This window comes from Solea solea, chromosome 2 (assembly GCF_958295425.1).
Source record: "Solea solea chromosome 2, fSolSol10.1, whole genome shotgun sequence".
Classification (NCBI taxonomy): Eukaryota; Metazoa; Chordata; class Actinopteri; order Pleuronectiformes; family Soleidae; genus Solea; species Solea solea.
In genome coordinates this window covers 29,931,808-29,955,197 of record NC_081135.1, presented here as the reverse complement: position 1 = coordinate 29,955,197, position 23,390 = coordinate 29,931,808, and the positions used below count along the sequence as shown (strand labels likewise).

Genomic DNA, 23,390 nt, shown 5'->3' with positions numbered 1-23,390 from the left:
GGGAGAACTCCATCCTTCCCTCACACCTGCAGTGAATTTGGCCAAATTGATGGAGAAAGGAAACCTGAAAACAGAAGTCCCTTTGTCTCCACATGTCTAGACAAAACAGCTGGACAGCTGAGAGGCTGCCTGCTCTTGTCCCTGGTGATGAGGTCAGGAATAAAATGCAGGCAGGTGGCATTGGTAAAGCCCTTTGGCTATAGGGTCTACTGTTTTGGTGATCAAAGGGATAAATTAATGCAATGTGAAGTGCTTTGCTGCACCGTTTCACCCTGTGATAAAGATAAGAGTAATAGCAACAGTATAGTATATTCTAAGGGTTGATTGTGTTTCAAATGGGCATAAATGATGATAATTATCATTGCATCTTTCAATTCAATTTCATCTGATATATGAAAATGATGGTCAAGATTATATGGTGTGTCCATGTGAGACAGTGTTTATGTAGTCATGGTAACGTGTCACAAGTCCGATTCAATCCTCCTTTTGTGTTATAATTCATGCCCTATTAACGCTCTCACACAGCAATGTCATGTCAATGAAAATGACAAGAATAAAAATAAAGATGGGATTTGTTTTCTTCATTAAAAACCTTAATTAAAAACCTGAAAATGCCATGTACTTTATCACACAGATGCACAAATACTGCATGTCCTGCCCTATAATTGCTGCCCTATAAATGCAAATGTACTAGAACATCCAAATATTATGCAGGAACAGACACCCATCAATGTTTTGGTCAACAAATAAATACGGTTTATATAATTTATCAGCCTCCATATCTATGTAATTTACATTTTACTGGGAGGACACATACTTGATTTCCCTTAATTACTTGCCAGACTCCCAGTGTATGAGTATAGATGCTTGTACATTGATGTGATGAATCCAAATGCCCTGTGTAATTCCTGTTCTTTCCTTGCATGTCAGGTCATTTTCCCTTTCCATTGTATCTTCTCTTTTTTCCCCATCTCTCTCTGTATGTCTATGTAAGTTTATTTTAGACCGTGTTGAGGGTGACACACTCACTCTCTCCTGACTCACTGACTCACTGACTGTCAATCTACCTGCTAGCTTTATATAAGGTTCTTCATCCACTCTTCACTCATCATTGCTTCAGCCACTTTGGTGTAAAAAAAAAAAAAAAAATACAATAAAAACAGATACAAATTTGGTTTTTCTCCACATGTGTTTGCCTTGAACAAACCGCCATTGTTTCTCTGTGCATAAGGACCATGCTCTGCTTAACTCTTTACCTGGCACGCTCACTGCTCAGCTCACCTCCAAAAGTCCCACTCATCTTCTCTGGCCTCCAGCTTTCCTCAGTCCCCTACCTCACCTGTCAGCTTCTCTGCCTTCACTCCCTGCTCTGCTCAGCTCTGCCAGCTGCCCTTTGACCTTGCCTTCATTCCCCATTGAGCTCAGCACAGCTCAGTCATATACCATTTTCACCTTTGCCTTCCACCATCTCATGCTGGAACCTTCACTCAACTACTCACCATCCCTTTTCAAATCTTATTGTTATATATCTTTATTTGAAGAATATTATAAGTTTCATTGACATTTTAGATTTTGTTTTCGAGTCACACAGTATTGATTTCATCCATTTTAACTGCCCTAGAGACAACAGTTAGTTATAAAAAGGTCTTACTGATTTGTAACTATGTATGTGTATGTTTCTCCACAGCATGTTTCCCTGGAACTAAGACTTTTTCTTCCTTTTTTGTGTGCTTAACTTAACAAATCTGCATTCTTAACTTTTAATTAAACTTAACAATAACATACTTCTACAAAGTAACCTAATATGCAAGGATTAAGATCTGTTTGTATGAATAGTGGCAACAAAATATAACAAAAGTGATGAAATGAAGGCTTCTATGACCAAACTTTCTTCTAGGTGGACTATGCAAAATGAAAAAATATTTACTTATTATTTTATTTTATAAGAAAAGAAAGGGACCTACCTGGAAAATAATTGCATAGAATAGGTAGGTAATTCACTCTAAATTACAGCCTTTGCAATTTCTGTGTTGGACTTTCCAAATCAATCAACACAAAGCTCAGTAAATGCTGAAAGGTAGCACCACTACAATGATAAGAGGTGACAAAGGAGAAACATTAATAAATGACTGGAGCAACATAATGAAGGCAGATGCTTCCACACAGGTGCACTGCACGGAACAATTAGGCAATTAACATCCCATCACGCTCTGTGGCAACGATGGAATAAAAATGCTGAGCAGGTTGAATTGATTCTGATTTTGTGTGGCAAAGGAAAAGATCTCACCAACTTTGAAAGAGAATTAATTATCGAGGCGAGGATTACAGGGGCTTCTTTCATAACGCTTCATTCAAAGACTGATGATAGTTTCAATCAGAAAAGATACTCAGTGACATCTGTACATATCATCGTGAGAAACTGTGACGCTTGTGCATGAGTGTAATATGTAAGAAATAACAGACAAGCTCTTTCCTATTTGGAGCTTGGCCCCAAAATAAAGTTTAAGATGCCTTTTTTTCCAACAAGGTATTCATCTACTGCTAATACACAAGGTTTCATGACAGCAACCTCGCCTGTACAGCTCAATCCAGAGATATTACACTGTCTCTTCTGTTTATGGGCTTTGGCTCTTGCCTTTACAGCAGTTTAACAAACAGATTTGTGTTATCCTGTGTATTAGCTTGATATCTTCCTCTTTCACATGTGTTGGAAGGAGTCCATCTATTCGTCATGAATCAGATCCCCAAAGCTCCACACTTACAACAATACAACAAAAAGAATGGTAGATATATTTCCCACCTCAGCTGTTTCTTTGTGTGTCATACTCTATTTTTGTTCGCTCCTGTGTGTTATATATCATGTAGAGTTACCTAACTTGAATTTGAACTGAAGGATTTTCACCAAAACGACGAAGAATCAGTCCAAAGCTATACCTCATTATCATTCTGATTACTTCTTGAGACACAGATCTAACAGTTCAATTTTTCCGTTGTGCTGAAATGCATACAGCTTTCCAAGTGTCATCACTCTGCACTGAGATAAGAGACACAGTTCCTTGTCTCCAATCTCTTACACAGACTCTAAAACAGCAGTATCCTCTCTGTTTTCCCATCATTCGCTCCATACGCCTCCTCTGCTTCTACTGAGAGAAGCTTTACATACAAACATGGAATAAACATAAGTCCCAACAAGCTTGATCATGTAATTCAAAGGGACATGTAATTGAAGACCTACAGATTATATGCATTATTGCACTGGCAGCACAGCTAATTGCATTTACAGAATTTCTTTTGTGGTTTGCCATGACATTGGCATGGCCACAGCTTAAGCCAGTTTCCCGCTGAAATACACTATAAAGATGGTAAACTCTTTTAGTGGGAGGCAGACAGAAGGAAGAGGAATCAAACCGCTTTTTAAACGTATCTGCAGTAATCCACTGTTTTAGGATGAAAACAAAACGAAAGAACTGATGGCAATGAATGGTCTTATTGGAGTTGGACATGTAAAGCTTTACAGTATATAAAAGGCTGTATATAAAAATGGACGCAGTCTTCCAGGTTCTTCCCGAAGCCAAAAAGGAAGTGAAAATAAATTGACTGGGCGACTCTGACTGCAAAGGATTTCAGTTTGAATGGAAGTCTAAGGGAAAATTAGCCTATTACTCACTTGATTTGTAACATCAGTTAACATTAGTAACTGGTCTCCTTCCTCAATAGGGCATGATGTCAATTTTGAAAATAATGTTCCCATTTAGATGAAAATAGACAATTAAGTGCAACACATGACTAGACACCCTTGTGACTCTCTTGGTCTTTCTTTCTGCACCTTGTGCATTCAACCCACTCAAGATACTATTGTATTATAGAATTGACAGTCAGATATATGCATGGACATGTTCATAAACGTGGGCAGACCCACTGACACATACCATAAGTTTATATTAATTTAGCCTCCTCTCAGATGGAGGACACAGCACAGTGCAGTCGACAGGAGGCAACCGAAGTCAGAGGTCCTAATGTAGTATTTCTTCAGAAAGCATCAGGGGACATTATCCGTTTGTTTGTACCTGTGCAAGTGAGTGTACACAGCCTCAGGAGTCAGAGGGTTGACGAGTAACACGACTCAGCGACACTGTTCCTACATTCAGAAAAAGTATACTATTTTATTTTCACAAGTCCTTTTACCTAAACATGAGAGGAGGTGGTTTTTCAGTGCACTGCAAAGTGTCCCAGGTTAAGTACATAAAATGAAGCTCTGCTAGTGTTTATAATCAGTTATTCTGCAGCAGTTACTATGCGCTTCTCTACCGTTGCCACTCATTTGATGTCGACTTCTTTGTCTAATCTCACTGTACAGCAATTACAGAGGCTTTCAACAACCTTTTAACAGTAAAGGTTAGCGTGCAGTCTTTCGTGCAGCACATTAGATAAAAGCAAAGGTCAGCCTGCCAGCTCTTTTCCAAGGTGATGCCCATTGTCTTGGAACAAAAACCTACCAACCATAACCTACTTAAAAATACAAATCAGCATATTCCCATTAACATAATAATAAAGTGCTGTTATGATGCTTTTCTCCATGTATGACTGGTAGGAGTCCATGCACAAGCATCTAAAAAAGCCCAGGATCTTTTTTAAGGGACAAATATGTTTCAACAGTTTGAGATGACTAGAGAATATCGCTACATTTTATAATGTATCTTGTAGCATTACCAGTGAATATACTCACATTTAATGCATAATTGGCAGTGCTGCTATTAATAGTCAAGTTATAGAGAGGGATGGGTAACGAAACCTGGTATTAAAAGGGCCCCAGGGCTAATTTTCAAAAATATTGCATTATCTATAAGTGTTAACGTTGCTGGTATTGGACAAATTATTTGTCACCAATCCTGAGGAAAGATCTGTTTGCTTCACTGTCAAAGCCAGTCCAGGGGGCTGGACTAGCTTCCACTGTCTGTTTTTACACACACTCACGGAGGCAGCGGGAGCCTCATACAGAGAATTAAATGTTCAAAAGTCTTGACACTGATTATAGTTATGGTACCAAGTGAAAAAAAGACTTTTGCTTTTAAAGATTGTAATATGAATCATCTTATCAAATGTCTGTTCATGACTTTTGCCTGGAATGATTTAATCATCATTAAAGCTGTTATTCAAAAAAATAGATAAATATGGAAATACGTTTTATGTTGATCAAATCTGAGCAGTACCCCTTTCAATTATATACATATATTGAATTCATCATAAAAACATGCTTTGGCAATCTGAATTTATGAGCAAATAAATTATTTGCTCACAAATTTGATAAATATTTATGTATTATTTGAAATAATACATAAATATTTATCAAATTCGCTACATTTTGCTTAAATTGTAGTAGCGACAGCATATCATCCTACACACATACTGAGCTGAACACGCAGAAATGTGTTCCTCTCTTCTAAATTATGGGTAATATTTTGACATTGAAACATTTCAACCACATATTCCTGAAATTTCGGTACAGGGAAAACAAATGATGACCACTGCCCTTAACTCTGTCTCTAACAGATTTGGTTATAGGGGATTGCATTATAGCAGGAAAAAACAGCAACAGAAAAGCAATGCAAGTTTTTTTGTTCAGCCTTTTACAAAGTAGATAAAGAGATAGTGAAAATTCTAAATTAAACATATCTGCAATATCTTTTCAGAATGACTACAAAGACAAGAAAATGAATACTTTCACTGTGTTCCTCTTTTCATATAGCCACTCTATGACTGTGAACACAAAGTGTTAAAATACAGAGAGCAACAAACTATGGTGGGGCATTGTGTGCTTTACTTTCCCTCACACAATGGTAGAGCACTATAAATGAGAGCATTATATAGCTAAAGGGAAATGAGTGGTCCTCCAACTAAACCAAAAATACCAGTTTTAATGGAACCTCGAGGACAAATGGCAACTAATTAAAAGCAGGAGGGACAAAATGAAAAAATTAGACCACTGAAACACATTGTTTGCCAGCCTGTGGAGTCAGCCCATTAACTTACACAACAAGCTTCTCATACAACTGCTACTCTCGTCATGTCATGAAGGACAAAGGATAGGATTAAAGAAGGTTTTGGTGGTAGGATGCACACTGTTCAGGACCAATACAGGATGTAGAAGGGAGGATATAAGACTGGAGAAAGTTGTATGAAGACAATATGTTGGTTCTCAGATGATATGGTGTCAAATATTGTCCCTGGATCTCATTACAAAATTAATATGAGGGCCATGTCAGACGCCTCTGTTGACTGGCAAGGAGAGTAAAATGTTTATGAAAATTTTGATGGCACATCAAAATGGCAGGGTAAGGGAGACAGCAAGAGAACAGGTGAGAAGGACAGCAATGGCCAGGCAAAAAGTGCTGCACACAGAGATGAGTTAGACAATTTGCATGTTATTTTCAGTGTATAAAATTACTATAAATAGTTAAAGTGCTTTTCATTATACCAGCGGTAGGACAAATTAAGCTGTACAGCAAACTGCCAAACTGTAGGTAATTAGTATGCAACACAGCACTTTAAATTTGAAATTACTGGCATCCCATTGACTCATGTTTTTGAACAGCCCACAGAGCAAAGCACAGATAACCCCCCAATGCAAATTATTATTAATTTCAAATGAATGGACATTTTATGCTATTGTTTTGTAATTGTATTATTATTGTTCACAGGCCTGGCAGTGGTTCTCATGGTCTGGCAGGAAAGTAAATATTAGTGTGAGGTTATAAATTACTGTCACTTTGTCTCCCTTCCGTTTCAATACTATTGCTCCTGATGCTACTGGAGAAACTACTTCTACTGTGGTTTACAAAAACAGGGCTGCAAATTCTATTATAAGTAATTCAATCAAGACTAAATCACTGGGCAGGACTGTGCTTGTCTCATTGTGATTATGTGTTCATGCGCTCATATCCATGGCAAAGGGGGGTGTTAATAATAAGATCATGTTTGGGGATTTCACATTAACATGGTGGCAGAAATTATGTAAATATGGGGTATGGTGCAGGCAACTGCAGCCAACACTCTTAATCTGGGCAGCATGTGATTATGGCACCAACAGCCTTCTGCTGAGATACTGATGGAATAGTTATTTTGTTTGCAGGCCTGCTCACACAGTCAGCAAACCTCATGGCACAGTGTGACAGCACTGAATTCTTAATTGATGACTATCTGATGCTGTTTGTCAAACTGACACTGCAGTCATGTCACACACACACAAGCACACACACATGGAATACAACTGTGTGATTTACACTTAATCACTGTAACAGTTGCTCTGTGTTTACGGTCACCTTCTCCAATTGTCCGCTCATGGTCCATTGGCCAAATTAGGTTTACTAATTGCTTGCTGCTGGTCATTCAGGTGTGATGGGATAATTCGTCCCCAAAAATAAAGCCAGTCACCTTTATATCCAGCACAATGTTGGGGAGTGTTGTCAAGACTTGCTGACTTATCTCAATTGTTCTGCAGTGTCAGAACTTTTGTACCTCAAGTTGATAGAGGACAAAACAATATATTATCAGCTGTAGTCGAGGTTATTTATATCTTAGGTGTTGGCATTACATAAGACAATGTAACATCTACAACAACACTATGTTTCAGTATTATTTACACTCAGTGGCTAGTGCATCAGGTACTCCTAGCTAATACTCACATAGAAAGCCCTGAACGTCCTTCAGATGTATTTAATGGTCACTAGTAATGAAATAAGTTTGTATATGGAGACCATCAGCTCAGAAAACAAAACATTTAGTCTGTACCGGGGTTGAGTGATGTCTGTTTGATTGGCATCATGATGTTTGTATTGCTAAACATTGTAATGGGCAATGGCATATTACAATGTGAAATACTGTGTATTCTAATTTGATGTTTTACATTACAGCAGAGACAGACAGATTTGTGTGTGGGAGGAACAGGGAGGAATCATGGTGGTGATTCAAAGTCAACGCTGATGCAGATAGAACCATTTTCTGTGGTTAAACACACAACCATTATGAGAATTATACTCATTAATTAATGGAAATGTCAGCTATGATCTTTCAGCACAAAGCTGGTAAACAGCTATATTGAATTTTCACCAAGGCCTAGTCACACCTCAAAAGGAAGAAGATATACACAGGTCGATATTAACTGCCCCATGTGCTACCAACAAGATATTGATATCAACAGGAACTCTCTTCCTGTCAACTTCCTAGCTTCCATTATTGTTTTCCATTTATCCCTCTATCAATCATCTCTTTCTTGTTTTTTTCTGTTCTCACCTGACTGATTGCTACAGGAAGTGACTGTATATCTGACTCTGGACAATTCTATTACCTGAACCCTTTTTTGAAAATAAATCCACTTTGACTGTACTAAGACAAACGGCAAAAAGGTGTTTGTCTCTTCTTGGTTTGGTGTGTACATGTGTGTTCATGCACAAATGTGCACATAGACAACAACACTATTGGATATCATGTGTTGACACATAAACAGAAAAATATGCATGAGCAGAAATATATAAATTTGTTAACTTCTTTCACTATGCTATTTGCTTTCACTAATATCAGCATATCTTGGTAATCTCATCCCAGGCATAGGGAGGGGTGTCCTGGGAGTCCACTGCAGAGTTCCTCACTGCCAACCCACTGCACCAGCCCTGATGACATCGTCACTATGCACCATTCACCAATGCAGAACCAGTCTCTCTGTGAGTGGCAAATGTGTGACAACCCACACACTTTAAGTCAAAACAAAGCACAGTATGACAATTATAAATGACACCTGCTGTGTTTCTTGATGAAAAAGACAATTGGTTTGGGTTCCAAACCAAACAGCACTGTAGATGATCACAAAAAGGTTATTTGAATACTTTTTTACTTTGAACCAAGAGAAGTCTGTGTAGAAGGTAGGAGCTAATATAAGGGAGAAAAAGATTCAGAAGGAAAAATCAATACATTCCTCCGTTTTAACCACATCTTAAGAATTGTATGTGCATTTGTTTTTCAAAACAAAGAGGTCTGAACCATATTCTTTCTTGCTCTGACAACACTGTGGCAACTGTAACACGACGTCCGTCCACTAATCAAAAGGACATTGGTTCGAACCCCAGTTCCCTTAAAGCATTTGTAACAAACCTTTTGATAAATGTTTTTACTCCAGGGTGAAAATTGAAGAATAAAGCAACATTGTATCTATGGTAAAACATTTAAAGTGACGTGCTATACCTCACACTGGTTGTGCAACGCTGACTACATTGAACTTTTGTCATGCTGCAAAAAATATTACAGCTTAATGTGACAATTATTGTTACTAAAATATTTCAGAACCGTATCTCAACATTTCCTTGGCTTTAGACACTGAAACCCACACTGCTCCTGGTGGCAGTGAAGTCAGTGTGTGAATTAAAGTACAGGGATGAGTGACTTACACGTGCAGATGGTAACTAATCTGCACGGTAATGGTAATGTTTTCTGACAGAGCAACCAGTCATGCAAGTCAAATATATTGATTATTCTCCCGCCTATATTGACAGACACATGCACTTTGGAGCAAGCCTACACACCACTCTCTGGAAAAGATGCTTCCCACAGAAAGCCCACATAACCACAGTCCCACACAGTCGCTCAGTGTCCTCTGAATGTTTGCCTTGGGATATGAAAACAGACTACAGCAAAAACAATACCTTGTTACCACAGTAGGAAGCAGCAACTAAGGCTTCAGGTCAGGAGAAAAACAAACAAGAGAAATAGCGATGAAGTTCTAGCTTTAAATTGCTTGTTTCTACACACTTCACCATAGAGATTCAAGGTGAAAAAATAATGCAGCCAGACTGCAATATCTGTGATAGTTTGTGTGTGCAGCACTCAACTTAGTAGCAATGGAAAATAAATGAAAAAAGGCTGTATAAAAGCAACAGATAGACAAAAAAACTAAGACAGACAATGACAGAGAACCATTATTTTCCAACCACTGGTAAGAAAAGGAAGACAGTCTATGAAGGGACATGAGTAAGGTAAATTGAATAAAAACAGGCAGAAATGAGAGATAAAATGTGCCCTCTAGAAGGCAATGGAGGACAAGGTAGAATGAGATCACAGCATAATAGATTTGTGTAGTTTATAGGAGTGCATGCAACTGAAAGAGAAAGTCATTGACAAGCCACAAGGGAGCCAAGGAAGGTGTGTGCAGCATGTCAATACAAATGCTAAGCTACTCAAGGGCATCAATCCAGCTGAAATCTCAGCCTCAATTTACAGTCAGGCAGTCATTAGAGATATATAGAGGAAAAGAGATGGAATAAGAGAGAGAGAAGAACAATGGTGTGAATATATACACTGGCTGAGCTAATTATGTAATCAAGCTGCATTTTTTTCCACTTTCCATCATATTCCTTGTGTCATCAAATATATCTATTCACTTATACTGTTATGCCAAACCCCCTCTCCTCAGAGTCTCCCACTCTCCATTGCCTTTCCCTTTCAAACAGTTAAATAATGTTACACCTCCCTCTGTCACATCTCTTTCCCCGGTTAGCGTAGCAATCACTCAGTCTATCCAGCAAGGCCTGATCTGCTTTCACATCAATAATTGCTTGTTGTATCAGTCTCAGGTTCCCTAAAGGCATACTGGGAATCTTGGGTATTAATGCAAGCATTATCTTGTACCTTGGTTGCATTTACAGGTCCTTGCCCATCCCTGTGACCTGGTGACCCAGGGGACAGGCTGTTGGGATGGACAGTTCTCCTCCTGCAACATGACAGTCAAGCAACATGAAATGACAGGGCAGAAAGAGGAATTAGGAGTGAAGAAGACAGGGAGGAGGAGGAGGAGGAGGAGGAGGAGGAAGAGGGAAGGTGCCTGACTGGAGACAGTATATATAGGTGAATGATGTTGTAATTCCTATTCAGTTTACTGTATATGCCTTCATTCTCTTAAGTGAACACAGCAGTGTCAATATATATTGTCACACTTTCATTCATCTCACATAATTACGTGTGTAATCACTTGTCTTTAGTGGCAGTGGTAAAGGCCCAATAATGTATTTACAGCAAATAGCCTATAAAAATAGAATGTATAGTTTTTAAATGTGTCTCCAGACTAGGTAAAGATGAAAAGTGATGTGAGTAGAAAAGTAAAGGATACATTCGTACGCCACCAGTTCTTGAGCCAATGGCAAGGATCTTCTGCACGGGATCAAAGGCCAAGGCGGTAGGCTGGTAAGGAAAACCGTGACGCACTGTCTATAAGGAGAAAAAAAAAGAAACAGAGAAATATTTTAATCAAACAAGGAAAAATAATTTCTTACATTATGTTTCAGGTAATTAAATGATTTTTATCATTTAATGATTTTACCTGCCCTTTTACCTGACCAGAATAGATGAATGTGTAATGATTTCAGGCTTTGTCATTTTATAAAACCAGGAACTTTTATTCTGCTGAAACAATACATTACTAAACCCCCAGAAATGTGATCAGTGATTGAAGATAGCAACAAAAAACATTTGTACAAATGTAAGCACAAATTCCTTATGAAAATGAACACAACTCAATGATGCGTTTCAATTTCACACTGTCAACAGTGTTTCTCTGATCAAACAAATAATTCAAAATTTTCAATTAGAAAAGCTTCGAGCAATGTTACACTACATGTTTATATTTATTTTAATGTTACATTTAATTTGTCATTTGTTACATTTCACTTATTTTTAGGTTGATTTTGCATCTAGATTTACAACATTCATATGCCAAGGGCGGACTTGACAAAAGAAAACACACACAAAGTAGATGTTTGCCATTAGTCATGTTAAATTTCCCAGCAGTGCCTACCAGGATATAGAGACATGGGCATCATCATGAAATGAGAAAGCTATGATATGACTTTACAGCTTAATTACCACCACAGTGTCCACTATAAAAAATGGTGCTTAAATAATCCAAGAAAAAAAGGACACATGGCATGATGTTTTAAACTGGAAAACAAATTTAAACACCCAATTAATCACGATAACAGGTGGCTTTACCTCATAAAAACAACCGATGAGACCTCTATTTAAACCTCAGGACTTTGTAAAGGCAAATCTACTGTAGGTCAACAGGAGAGTTCCTGTTGTTATGTATGTTAATAATTCCCAGCAAGGTACTGCTCACCTTCAACCTGAGCAGAGGTCTACACAGCCACAAATGAAAACACCAACGTGAGGCTGGACATTTACTAACTGTTACTACTACACCTGTATTCACTAAACCTGCTCACTGGTCTCATTAATTCCTATTGTTTATTTACCAATTGAATAGGTACACAGAGGATGGTCAATAATAACTCTGACCTCTCATCTCACAAACCACTGATTTGTGGTCTTAACAGGGGTTTGTGCGCTCATATGGCAGAAGCACAGATTTGGAATGATAACACTGTGAGAGTCTGTGGGTGATTACATGGTTATAAAACAGAAACAATGAAATCACTCAGCAGGGATCAGTCCAGACGGAGGAAAATGAAAAACATCACACACACTGAATCCAACTGCAAACATAGGTGCAAGAATATCTTTGTGTCATGTGCTGTATATCTGCTTTACATATTTTCTCATTCATATGCAATAAAAAATGATTTTCTATGTGTAACTCTAGAAAAAAATAAACATTTATTAGCACTTACTACACATTAAATCATGCTTTTTCAATGATGCATAACATGTTTTACTTCTGTTATATGTCGGGTAAAGAGGATTGTGTATGTAGCATATTTATTACCAATTAAATGTATGTCACCTTGACTTGCACATGTATCTCTGACATCACTAATAGATGCACAGAAAGGTTTCACTGCTACATTTAAACCAAAGAGTGACTCGCATACAAATGAAGTAGTAAATCATATTCTAATTATAAATGGATTAAAATGGTATGTGAAAGTGAATTACTGGTGTATCACAGCATAGGATGTTGTTTACTTAAAAAGGCACCCATTCTCTGTGTGCCTTACAAGGTTAAAGGGTCATGTCTAGATACATTTTGATGGATGTAAATGGTCTGTATTTATAAAGTGCTTTCCTGGACTGGATGAACACTCAAATGGCTTTCTATTACTTTTTTCCCATTCACATACACAACATTCATACAGTGCAACATTGTCCAGCTATCACATACAGTACCGTCCACACCTACTCACACATTGTCAGCACAGTTACAAGGAGCAATTTTAAGTTATGTGCCTTGTCCAAGGACACATAGGCATGTAGAATGGAGAGAAGACGACTCGCTCTACAACTGCCACTATGAAATGTCTAGTCAATAAGACCTGACATGGTCTGCATGTGCACATGCTGTATATGTAACCAAATAAAGATGCAAGGTTGAGTGACTGCCATTGGTATAAGGTTCTACAGGATAATGTGCATTGACCATTGAATGGTTGTTTTTATATAAAGCAATTTAAATAATTGTTTATTTGAGTTAAAAGAGGTAAGGCTTTTTCAAGTTCAAGTAGTTTATTTGTCAAATGTACTATATGTACGACATACAGCACAGATGAAATTGCAGCCCTCTCAGACCCACGGTGCAAACAGGCAGTTACATAAGTAAACATAAATAAACAATCAACAGACATAAACTTTTGTAAAACATTCATGTCCTTGTTGAGTAGTAACAATAGTCAATTGGTCAAAACCATACAATTGTTGTCCTTTTTTATTACTCAATATTTAATGTTTTATTAGCATATCCTTGATGAATCTGGCATCAGACAGATTTGAGTATTGTGATTATTTAAATCTGCAACTGAGCACATCAGTAGAGACCCAAGAGCCAATATTTGGTGTGTGCAATTTATATACAGTAGTTGAGAAGGTTTATTTCATTCCGTGAGAAAACTGTTTTGAAAGGGCATGAGTGACACACATGACAGTTGTTGAAATAAACTTCAATCAATCAAAAACGTTATGTTGCAATACAATAATGCAAGTCATGAACCCGGCAGTGGCTTATATCTTTCAATAAGTGATCTCCTGCACCAAATCATTCAACACACATCCACAAGCATTTACTAGAGTTCAGCTGTGTAATTGTACAATTCTCTTCTGAGATCTGATGCTTTTTCACAGATGGGACTGGAGGTCACAAACGACCATGTTGTGTGAGGCATTCAAAAGCCGGTGGCAAATAGAATTTGGAGAATGAGAAAATAAACATGCATCCTCCCGTTATTGACTTCCCCTATCGTCACAGAAAAGGGACAGTTATAATAAATTCTTTTCAGCAGTAGTGAGTGTAAATAAAATGAATAACAATAATAGGAAGAAATGTTGTGACATTCTAGTACTTAAAAATACCACAATGACAAAGCTCTCAGTTTTATTACCCCTGCAAATGCGTCAGGAAAAGGGGTCCAATACTGCAAAGAATGAAAAAGACCACACACAGTCATACACATAGTCATACAATAGCCAAGAAGTGGATAAGAAATATATTTACTCTGGCGGATCTCAGAGCTGCTCATACATATTTTAAGACCAACACCATAAAGCTATTTTTTTCTCCTCTTTTAGTCTTTGTGTTTCCAAACATACATGTATGTATGATGTCATTTACAAGTTCACCTATCTACCCACATATATATTCTGTCTTTTATTTTTCTGGCTTAAAAGACAAATTCTCATGTCAAGTCCTCAGCCAAAGACAACGCAGACAATAAACACAAAGGGATTACTAAATGTAATATCCATACTGTTGAGGCAGCCAAGATATACATTTAGAGACACAGTCAGCTGTGCAGTAAGTGTTGACCTGCCACAAAGGACCTGTTTTCCGGCTGCCAGAGGCTGCATTACACCAACTCCGATTTCAATCTGCCCCCTCCCCTTTTTTTGTTTCTTTGTAGTGCTTTCTTCTACCCTTCACACATAAAAAAATCTTTATGCACAGAAGCCCGATGCTCAAACAGATAACCCACAGACCACCCCCAAAGACAAACACCACCTCATGTCACCCCCGCCATCCGCGCTTGCTCTCCTCCACACAGGATTCAGCAGTAGAGCTGGTATAGACCCTGCTTCTATAAATAGCACCAATGTCTACCACTGCCAGAAAACTGAGCAGCTAGATTTCCAAACACAGATCAACACTGAAACATGGCACAGAGTTCTCCTTATCTACATGTGATAACAGTAACAATTGCATAGATGTTAAGTATTGTGCATACATACCAATCATTTATCTCTAATGTTAATGTCAATTGTTAATATTAGGTGGGTTTTTTTTGCATTTGCCAATACCATTTTGTACTTTATTTAGTGTATACAAAGAGAGTGAGAATGTATGAATGTTAAAACGCTGTCTACTGATGACATTGGCTGAAAGTAATTAAAAAATAAACATCATAAAAAGGCTTTTATTAAGAAAGCATGCCTGTATTAAAACAAATATACAAAACATATTAAATATGGAACTTTGCTGAACAAACCATTTTTTTCAGATACTGGTGCTGATTTGAGGATGTGAAGTTGATATAACAGCATCTAACCACCACTACGGGAAATATGAGGCTCTTAAACTAACTGGGGAAATATTCGTAGGACTAAGGATTTCTACTATGACGAATATATACCTTAGAAAACTGCATGAAAACAACAGAAACATTAATGGCAACATTTGCAGGTAGTGGCAAATGAAGACGTCAAAGTTTGGGTGAAACCACATAGGAGCAGACCACAAAATTGCCCAGAGTTTTGCCACATTATATTCTATTCATGTAACGCTCTTATCTATATCTCTCTATATCCATCTACCACTTCTGAGCTACACTGAGAAGCTACTGTGTGAAGTCAAACAACCCCGACTGATTCACTGCTGTAGACTATCTATATGGCACATAGCAGTACATCATTGCAGGAGCTCAGTAGATACTAAGACACCTGAGTCACACAGTCTGGCCTCTCACATACATTCATCTACACAAAATCACAAGGAAAGTGCTCTGTGTCTATACAGACCAAGAATGAATAACGAATGAAGATGCAACTTGCAATGTGCACTTTGAAGCAACTGCCACGACAAGTGGTGAATAATGTATAGTGAGAACTGTGTGGACAGCAGAGGAAAGTGAAAGAAAATGGAAATGATGGCAAAAAATGTAAAGCATTTTAAAACCCATCACTTAATGTTTTTCTCTTGACATTAATATAAAAAGAATTGTATCAAATTTTAAATATGTGATCATACCGTAAATTAACTATTTTCAATCCTCACATGGAGTTTAGAAGATGGATGGATGTGCATTGAACAAAATGTGCCAGATTCTATTTAATTTATCATCATAGCAGCTGTCCATCCTCTGGCCTGAATGTCATATGCAATTAGACCAAGGCTGAATCCAAATGTCCATCCTTCATACATGTGTTCACAAACATCACATTAAGTCTGCGAGGCTACAGGACAAGGAGATGAGATAGGAGTTCCTTTTTCATTTAATGTGTTTCCATGGTGATGCTCTGTAAATGCTGGCCCTATATAGGATTCAATAAGCAGGTCTGCTCCATTATTAGCCATAACACACAGGTCACTTATGGTGAAAATTAGGGCTGAGCAATTCATTGAAATTTTTAACGAAATCACAGTACTGCAATCACAGTAGTAGCAATATTTCTTGAAGCCAAAATATGTGTCAAGTTACCATTTTAGTTTAAATATTGTCCTGACCTATACACATCTAACATATTCTACAGATTGAAGAAAACATCTTTGTTTCTCACAGATCTACACAAATATTACAGAGTAATCATTTTAAATATGTTATTCAAATGAGAATAATTATGTAAAAATAACCATTCCCTCTAATATTGTTAATCCTATACATCCTATCACATTTCAGTCAAAAATAATCGCAATTAGATATTTATTCAAAATCATTCAGCCATAGTTATAATGTGCATTGATTGCAGCAACACAGTGGAGGGATTGGGTGTGAAGAAGGAATGAAAACCAATGCAATTAGTTGCAGATCATTGTAAAACGGATGGATACATGATTTATTTGCAGTATCTGGATGTCAAACCAGATTATAATCCACACATGGTGGAAGAAACTGCTGATTCTGCATTACATATAGTTGTACTGAACACTCTATTTCAAGAAATGGCTGCCAGTTTGCTTGTCTGAATTTCTAGATGACAGATTGGTTTCAAACTTAGTGGGTTTATTAATGAGGACCTGAGTGGAGCGTTGACTGGAGGAGCTAGTGTCGCAAACCCAACTAAATGGTAGAAAAGTGTGGCTGTTACAAGTGCAGGGTCTGCAAGGATGGTCAATGTGGAACCTTATGGATTCAGGTTAACAAAGAATCATTACAAAAATAGCTTGATAAACATAATATTTAACACCAGTCAACAGAAAATTTCACATAATAGTAATGTCAAATATCATTAGTGATTCAAATACCATACAGAATCAAAACCATTTTATATGGATGCTACCAAATACTTTTTTTTTACCACAGACATTTTGAGAGCAATTTGCCATTGATTTTCTCACTGATGCAAAGGAAAACATATCAAATTTAATAAAGATTAAATTAAATTTGCTTGCTCACTGACACACAGTCACATCTTACTGTGACACATGCACTGAACACAGCCATCATCTCAAGCACCAGTGCTCTTTGTCAAAACACCTGCTGTTTGAAAAAGTAGTCCTATTGACTGACTGCACAGGAACAGGTAAGGCCTGAACATGGTTAAACAGATGGTTTGGGTTTTTTGGAGTGGGGTTGTATGAGGTACAATATGCAGAGCTCATGCTGTCAGTCAGCCCTTTGAAAGTAAAACCCAAACTGCTGCTGCACCGTTGTGCCTATGAATATTAGGTGAAGAAAATATTGTGCCAAAGAAAGGTGATGTCTGACAGATGGTCAAACTTCAAATATAGTAATAGTAAAAAGAATATTGATTTTTTTTTTCAGTCTGGCCCTTGGCAATATATTTTTCTAATGTCCCTGTTCACATTAAAATGCATAAATTGTGTTTTCACTTCTCCCATCTCCCTCTCCAAAAAAACCCCACATTTTTAACACTCTTTTCAAAATTGTCCTTTTTAAGAAAAACTATCATAGAAATACTAAAAATATTGTATGCATACATATACAGTTTTCTTAGTATAGTTAGAGTGGAAAGAGGGGGGTGAAAGCTTGCTGCTTACTAATGGTAAGAGGCTGAAATATGACCCAAAACCACAGTCAAGAATATTTCCATATCAATACAATGCTCCAAAGAATCAATACAGTATAAGGCTGATATTTTCTTCTCCACCCCCATTTTTTCAACGTTTAGGGGACGTTCGACTCCTACCTAACCCTGAGGGGACGTTCTCTAAACGTTAGTTTTTGGTTTGGTTGTAACTAGCCTTAGGAGAACCTTAAGGGGAACGTTCTTTGAACGTTGTGTGTTAGTAGGGATTAATTATATTAAAATGTAAAGGCTTTTTGTTAATTTGTTTGTTTGTCTTTGAGTAAAGACAGCTAAAAACAATATGTATGTACCTTGAGTGATGTTGAATTGAGATTGGTCACTCACTAACCTTGACGTATCTTCACAGAAACTCCACCTGTAGTCACTGACTTCTTGTCTTCAAACTGCAGCTGCGACACAAAGTTAGCTTAGCTGTACGCTAACTTTGCTAGCATTTGTGTGGCGAGGGAAATTATCCTTAAAAAAAACATAAAGACGTTTCTTTTCTCTTAGTTCCTACGGAGACGTTAGCAAGTGAACACTTCTGTACCTCATGGTTGTCTTACGGAGTAGCTGTGACGATGATGACGCAGTTACAGGCCACGGTGTTGGAGAGGCACGTGACAGTTGACAAGCGAGGGTCGGTTCTGGCTGCGCGTGCATCGGGCTAAACCAATACAGGTAGACGTGGAGACTAGTTTTTCTCAATTAAAAACACTAACGTTTACATTCAAAAGATTATGGTTAATCATTTTACATACAATTATGTATGTTAATTTTTCATTGTTAAGTACTAATAATGTCTGCAAATCAAAATAGTAAGACACTTGAACTGACAGTCGCAACCCACTTTTGTACAAGGGTAGTACAACACTCTTTTTCCTCATTTGTTACACTCTCCGGGAGTAGGGCCAACTGTTAATTAATTAATAAAATAAAAAAGACATAATTTAATCTCAGAATTCTGACGTAAATCTCAGAAGTCAGGCTGTTTTCCAATTTTTGTTTTACATTTGGCTCTAATCCTTTTCCGTGGGGGTGTGACCCTTTTAGATGTCAACAATAATTACATGATCTTAAAAGTGTATTTATCAATAAGCTTTACAAAGAAAAGCTTCTCAACAACTATATTCTTTTAATCTAGATTATTGAAGGTTTGAAGATTAGATTCAAAGCCATAATTACTTACTACTAAAAAAATGGGGTAAAGATGGAATATTTAACTCAAATTTAGATGTGTGTCTCAAAATAATATTCTGGGTGTGTACCCAACATTTAAAATTGAAATGGGATTGTTTCGGTGTTGCCATGACAACACCAAGAGCAATTTAACCCTGAATCAAACAACCTCTTTGAAGCCTTGTCAGTGACGGTAGAAGAAGTGACTACAATTTTCCCGCAAAAAAAAACTTATGTCTCATAAATATGAGACATAAGTATGTTTACACTGTGTATAGATATGCAAAGTGTTTGCTATAAACACATCCAGTTTGTCTTTGTATGCGTTACATGTTGTGGGTATGCACCAAAACTCTGCCTCTGCATCACCCAGGTGTTTCAGCACCTGCTCCCTAAGGCTAAATGTCAGGATGAGAGACAGTAGTGCAGAGATGAGCAGAGTATTCCTGTCACTTTCATCCATTCCAGCTTAGTTTAAAGGCAAACATCACCTAGGACAAACAAAGCATGTGGCTTATCCGACCAGTATTTGGAGGGAGATATTTTGAGGCTGCTCTAAAATTCCTTTGATCTAGTCAGCGTAGCTGAACGGTAGCAGAAGCCATTAAGAGAGATAAGATCAGGGGTTTCTGAATGTGTGAAACAAGTTGGAAACATTGGGTGGTTGCACACAGTCTTATACATCTCTCATCTGACATTCTCTGAACCTTACTTTATAAACAAGGGTTTATTGTTTAGATGCCTATTAGGTGCACGTTGTGGTTGTTGTTGTTTGTTTGTGTATATATCACAGGCAATTAATAGGTTATAGGTAGTCTTATACATTTAGATTTCCTCTATTTCAGCAAACTTATTATTATTATTAGAAACTGTACATTTTTTGCAAGCACGTCTGTCATGGTAAACGTTTTGGGGAAAATGTGATTTGGCAAATTTGGTAAATTTCAGTCATGCCAACTTTAAATACAATTACAGGTGGTAAATTTCAAGTATAGCACATGAATGAAAATCGGTATACATGTTTATCAGGTCAGGGCAAACAAAAAAAGTCATAGGGACCCATGACCTGTACATTTACCCATCTGCTTGAAAATTCATACATGAGACAGGGGACCCATGCTGAACACATCTGCAAACCAAGACCTCCCAACAGGAAGTCGACCACCAGAAACAGGAAGTGTACTGCAACTTTGCTGCACATGGACCAATCTGCACAAATCGGCCAGAACACAGCACAGAGTCAGCAACATACCCACACCAAATTCACTTTGAGGAGGGACATAATGCTGTTACTGTTGGCCAATTTGAATGAATAGTTTTTCACCAAAAGATTACAAAATTCACGTATCTGTACTTTTTACTTTTACTCCACTACATTTCACCTATAACTATCTTTGTTACTTGTTACCACCAAATAAAATCAGAAGAAGAGTTGGTAATGGTCTGTATTTACTGTACATAGAGCTTTTCTAGTCTTGATGAGCCGCCTTACACTACAGTTCTGCCATTCACCCATTAACACATCTTTCACATCTATTCACATGCTGCAACATGGGGTTAAATGTCTAGCAGAGCCAGGAATTTAACCCACAACCTTCCAGTTGAAAGACAACTTGCCCTGCCACCTCAGATTTTTTTCAATACTTTTACTTCTAAACTTTAAGTACATTTTATATCAGAAAATTTATCAGAAAGAGAATTTACGAGGCCACATTCTAACAGACAGAGATGGTGTTGTGCAGGCAGATTTTGCTCAGACAGCTATTTTCGGGCATTTTGACACAAGGGAAGAATTATTATTATTCCAAAGAGAGGCAGTTCGAGTCATCATGTCTAGCTTACAATAGTTTTTTTGTACAGAGGGCCAAAAAGGGCATTAAAAAGGCACATAATCGTGTTTTGGTGCTATTTTTGAGCGATATAAGTTAATCTAAACTATTTGAATGTACACATGCATTCAGTTGTAATATGTATGTGAATGGAGACGTGTATATGTATCTTTTTTCTCTTATGTATATATTTTTGGGTAACAAAATTATGAGATTTAAATGTCCTAATGTTTACCTCCAAAAAAACATCCCAGTCAAAACCCGGCTTTAGATCACGGAAATCACATGGCCACTCTTAAGTATTAGAAGAGATTAAGTGATAAAAGAAAGAGATAAAGAGCCCATGCCTCCTTGTCTGCTGTAAATGTGAAACAAGTTATAAATAGGATGAATGGATGATTCATCGTGCCACAAGGTATCGTTGGCTTTTAAAGCCTATACATGACTGTTAAGTGGATAAAGAAGAAGAGGGAGGCGAGTGTAATGAAAACAGCATTGGACGTCTCGAAATGCCAAGGCCTTAATCGTTACAGATAGTCCTCATATGCCCCAAAATAACAGATTCATTATGGAACAAAGGAGTCGTGCCAATTGCTAAAATTCAGCATATTACGGCGTGATTCACAAAGGTGTGGAACGTAAAAAAGGAAGTTGAAATTTTATTGTGTAAACGTCTTAGTCAGGTGCAAATGATAGTAGGAGGTTTTAACCACCACTGTAACCAAATTCATGACAAATGCAGAGTGTGCCATAATAAAACATCACATGAAAATGATCAGTTTTTAATTGAAACAAAAAACAAAAAACAAAAAAAATAAATAATAAACTATAGTGTTTCAGTGTTTTTGTTTGGGGAATACAGTGTTTCAAAAATTCTGTGAGTGATTGTTTTCCCTGCTGAAAGCCAAGGGATGGTGATTAATCACTGAAACTTGGGCTGATCTAATAAGCAGTCTTTGGCTTGCTGCATGGCACATGAATGCACACTCACACACAGAACAGGGGGGAGAATACGGTATGAGAGCTTGGAAGTATGAAAATGAATGAATGAATGAATGAATGAATGAATGAATGAGGCTGGATAAGCTTCGCCTCCTGCTGACGATAGTGGGGTGGGTTAGTAGGAGAGCAGACGACACAGTGTGTGGCCACAGTAAGGGAGAGACACTGTATGTTTGCTGTGTCTGTGTGCATTTCCATGCATTTGTGTCACGTCTTTAGACTGTATCACCGCATGACACAAACAGGAACATACTGTACAGTTGTTGATTACTTAATTTGACACAAGCATCACAAGGAACAAATTGAATGGACGGCTGTTTCTAGGCTCCGATTTCCATGCCGTTTGTTTTGCAGACAAACAATGTAGCCGCTCTACTGATACTGATATAGACAGCTAGCAGGTCACTTACTTGTAGGGAGTTAGTGGCAACTGGACGTGACATTTGTCAAACATCAGAATTCAAACTTCTGTTGTGAAGCATCCAGAGTCAAGATTTGGCCAGCGCCATATTTTGCAAATGGAGATTCATGTCACAAGCAACAAAGCAAGCAACACAACAAACAAAAACGAAGCACAAAATCAAAATACACAAATTGCAAATAAAATATCGATTTAATCATTTTAAGAATATTTTATTTTATTTGTTTGAAAATACACGTTTTGTTTGCTCGGAATTTTGTTTTATCGGACTCTTTGCATTTGTGCTCCCCAATTTTTTATGTTTTATTTCGCATGGTTTTTTGTTTGTGATTCTGACCATGGGCGGGCCTTAGGAAGCTGCCTGCTGATTGGCTACTGAGTTTTGGAGCGACAGCTCAATGGACCGGGCGTAGTCGCTCCAGCTTGGGGTAGCTGTCCGTCTGTAACTCGTTCCTCAAGTTTTTCCCGTCGACATCCGACAAAACATTTGTTAAACGTTAGATACTTACAATTATTTTATTGGCATTCCAGACAGACAGCGACTCCAAGCGCTAGTGAGTGAGACCATTTACTCCTCCGGAAAATGTTATGAATCAAGTAAACGATGTAAATCAAGTGAGAAGTAGGCTCCAGTAGACTTCCATTCAAATGGACTTCTTCTTGCAACCAGCAGAGTTGTCCCCAGTGGCTATTCAATATATTTTTACTTCCACATCCTCTGAAAAACATTT

The 23,390-nt window shown here is 37.6% G+C and overlaps 1 protein-coding gene across 12 annotated transcripts in view; it reads right to left on the bottom strand.

The window, feature by feature from the left end:
- The window catches only part of stxbp5l (syntaxin binding protein 5L), a 117,152-nt gene that overhangs the window by 86,262 nt on the left and 7,500 nt on the right, over nucleotides 1-23,390 (bottom strand). For all 12 annotated transcript variants that reach the window (XM_058654210.1, XM_058654232.1, XM_058654217.1 and 9 more), the window contains exon 2: nucleotides 11,153-11,250. In XM_058654210.1, the coding sequence (XP_058510193.1) occupies nucleotides 11,153-11,250 (98 nt within the window). The remainder of the gene's footprint in view (nucleotides 1-11,152; nucleotides 11,251-23,390) is intronic.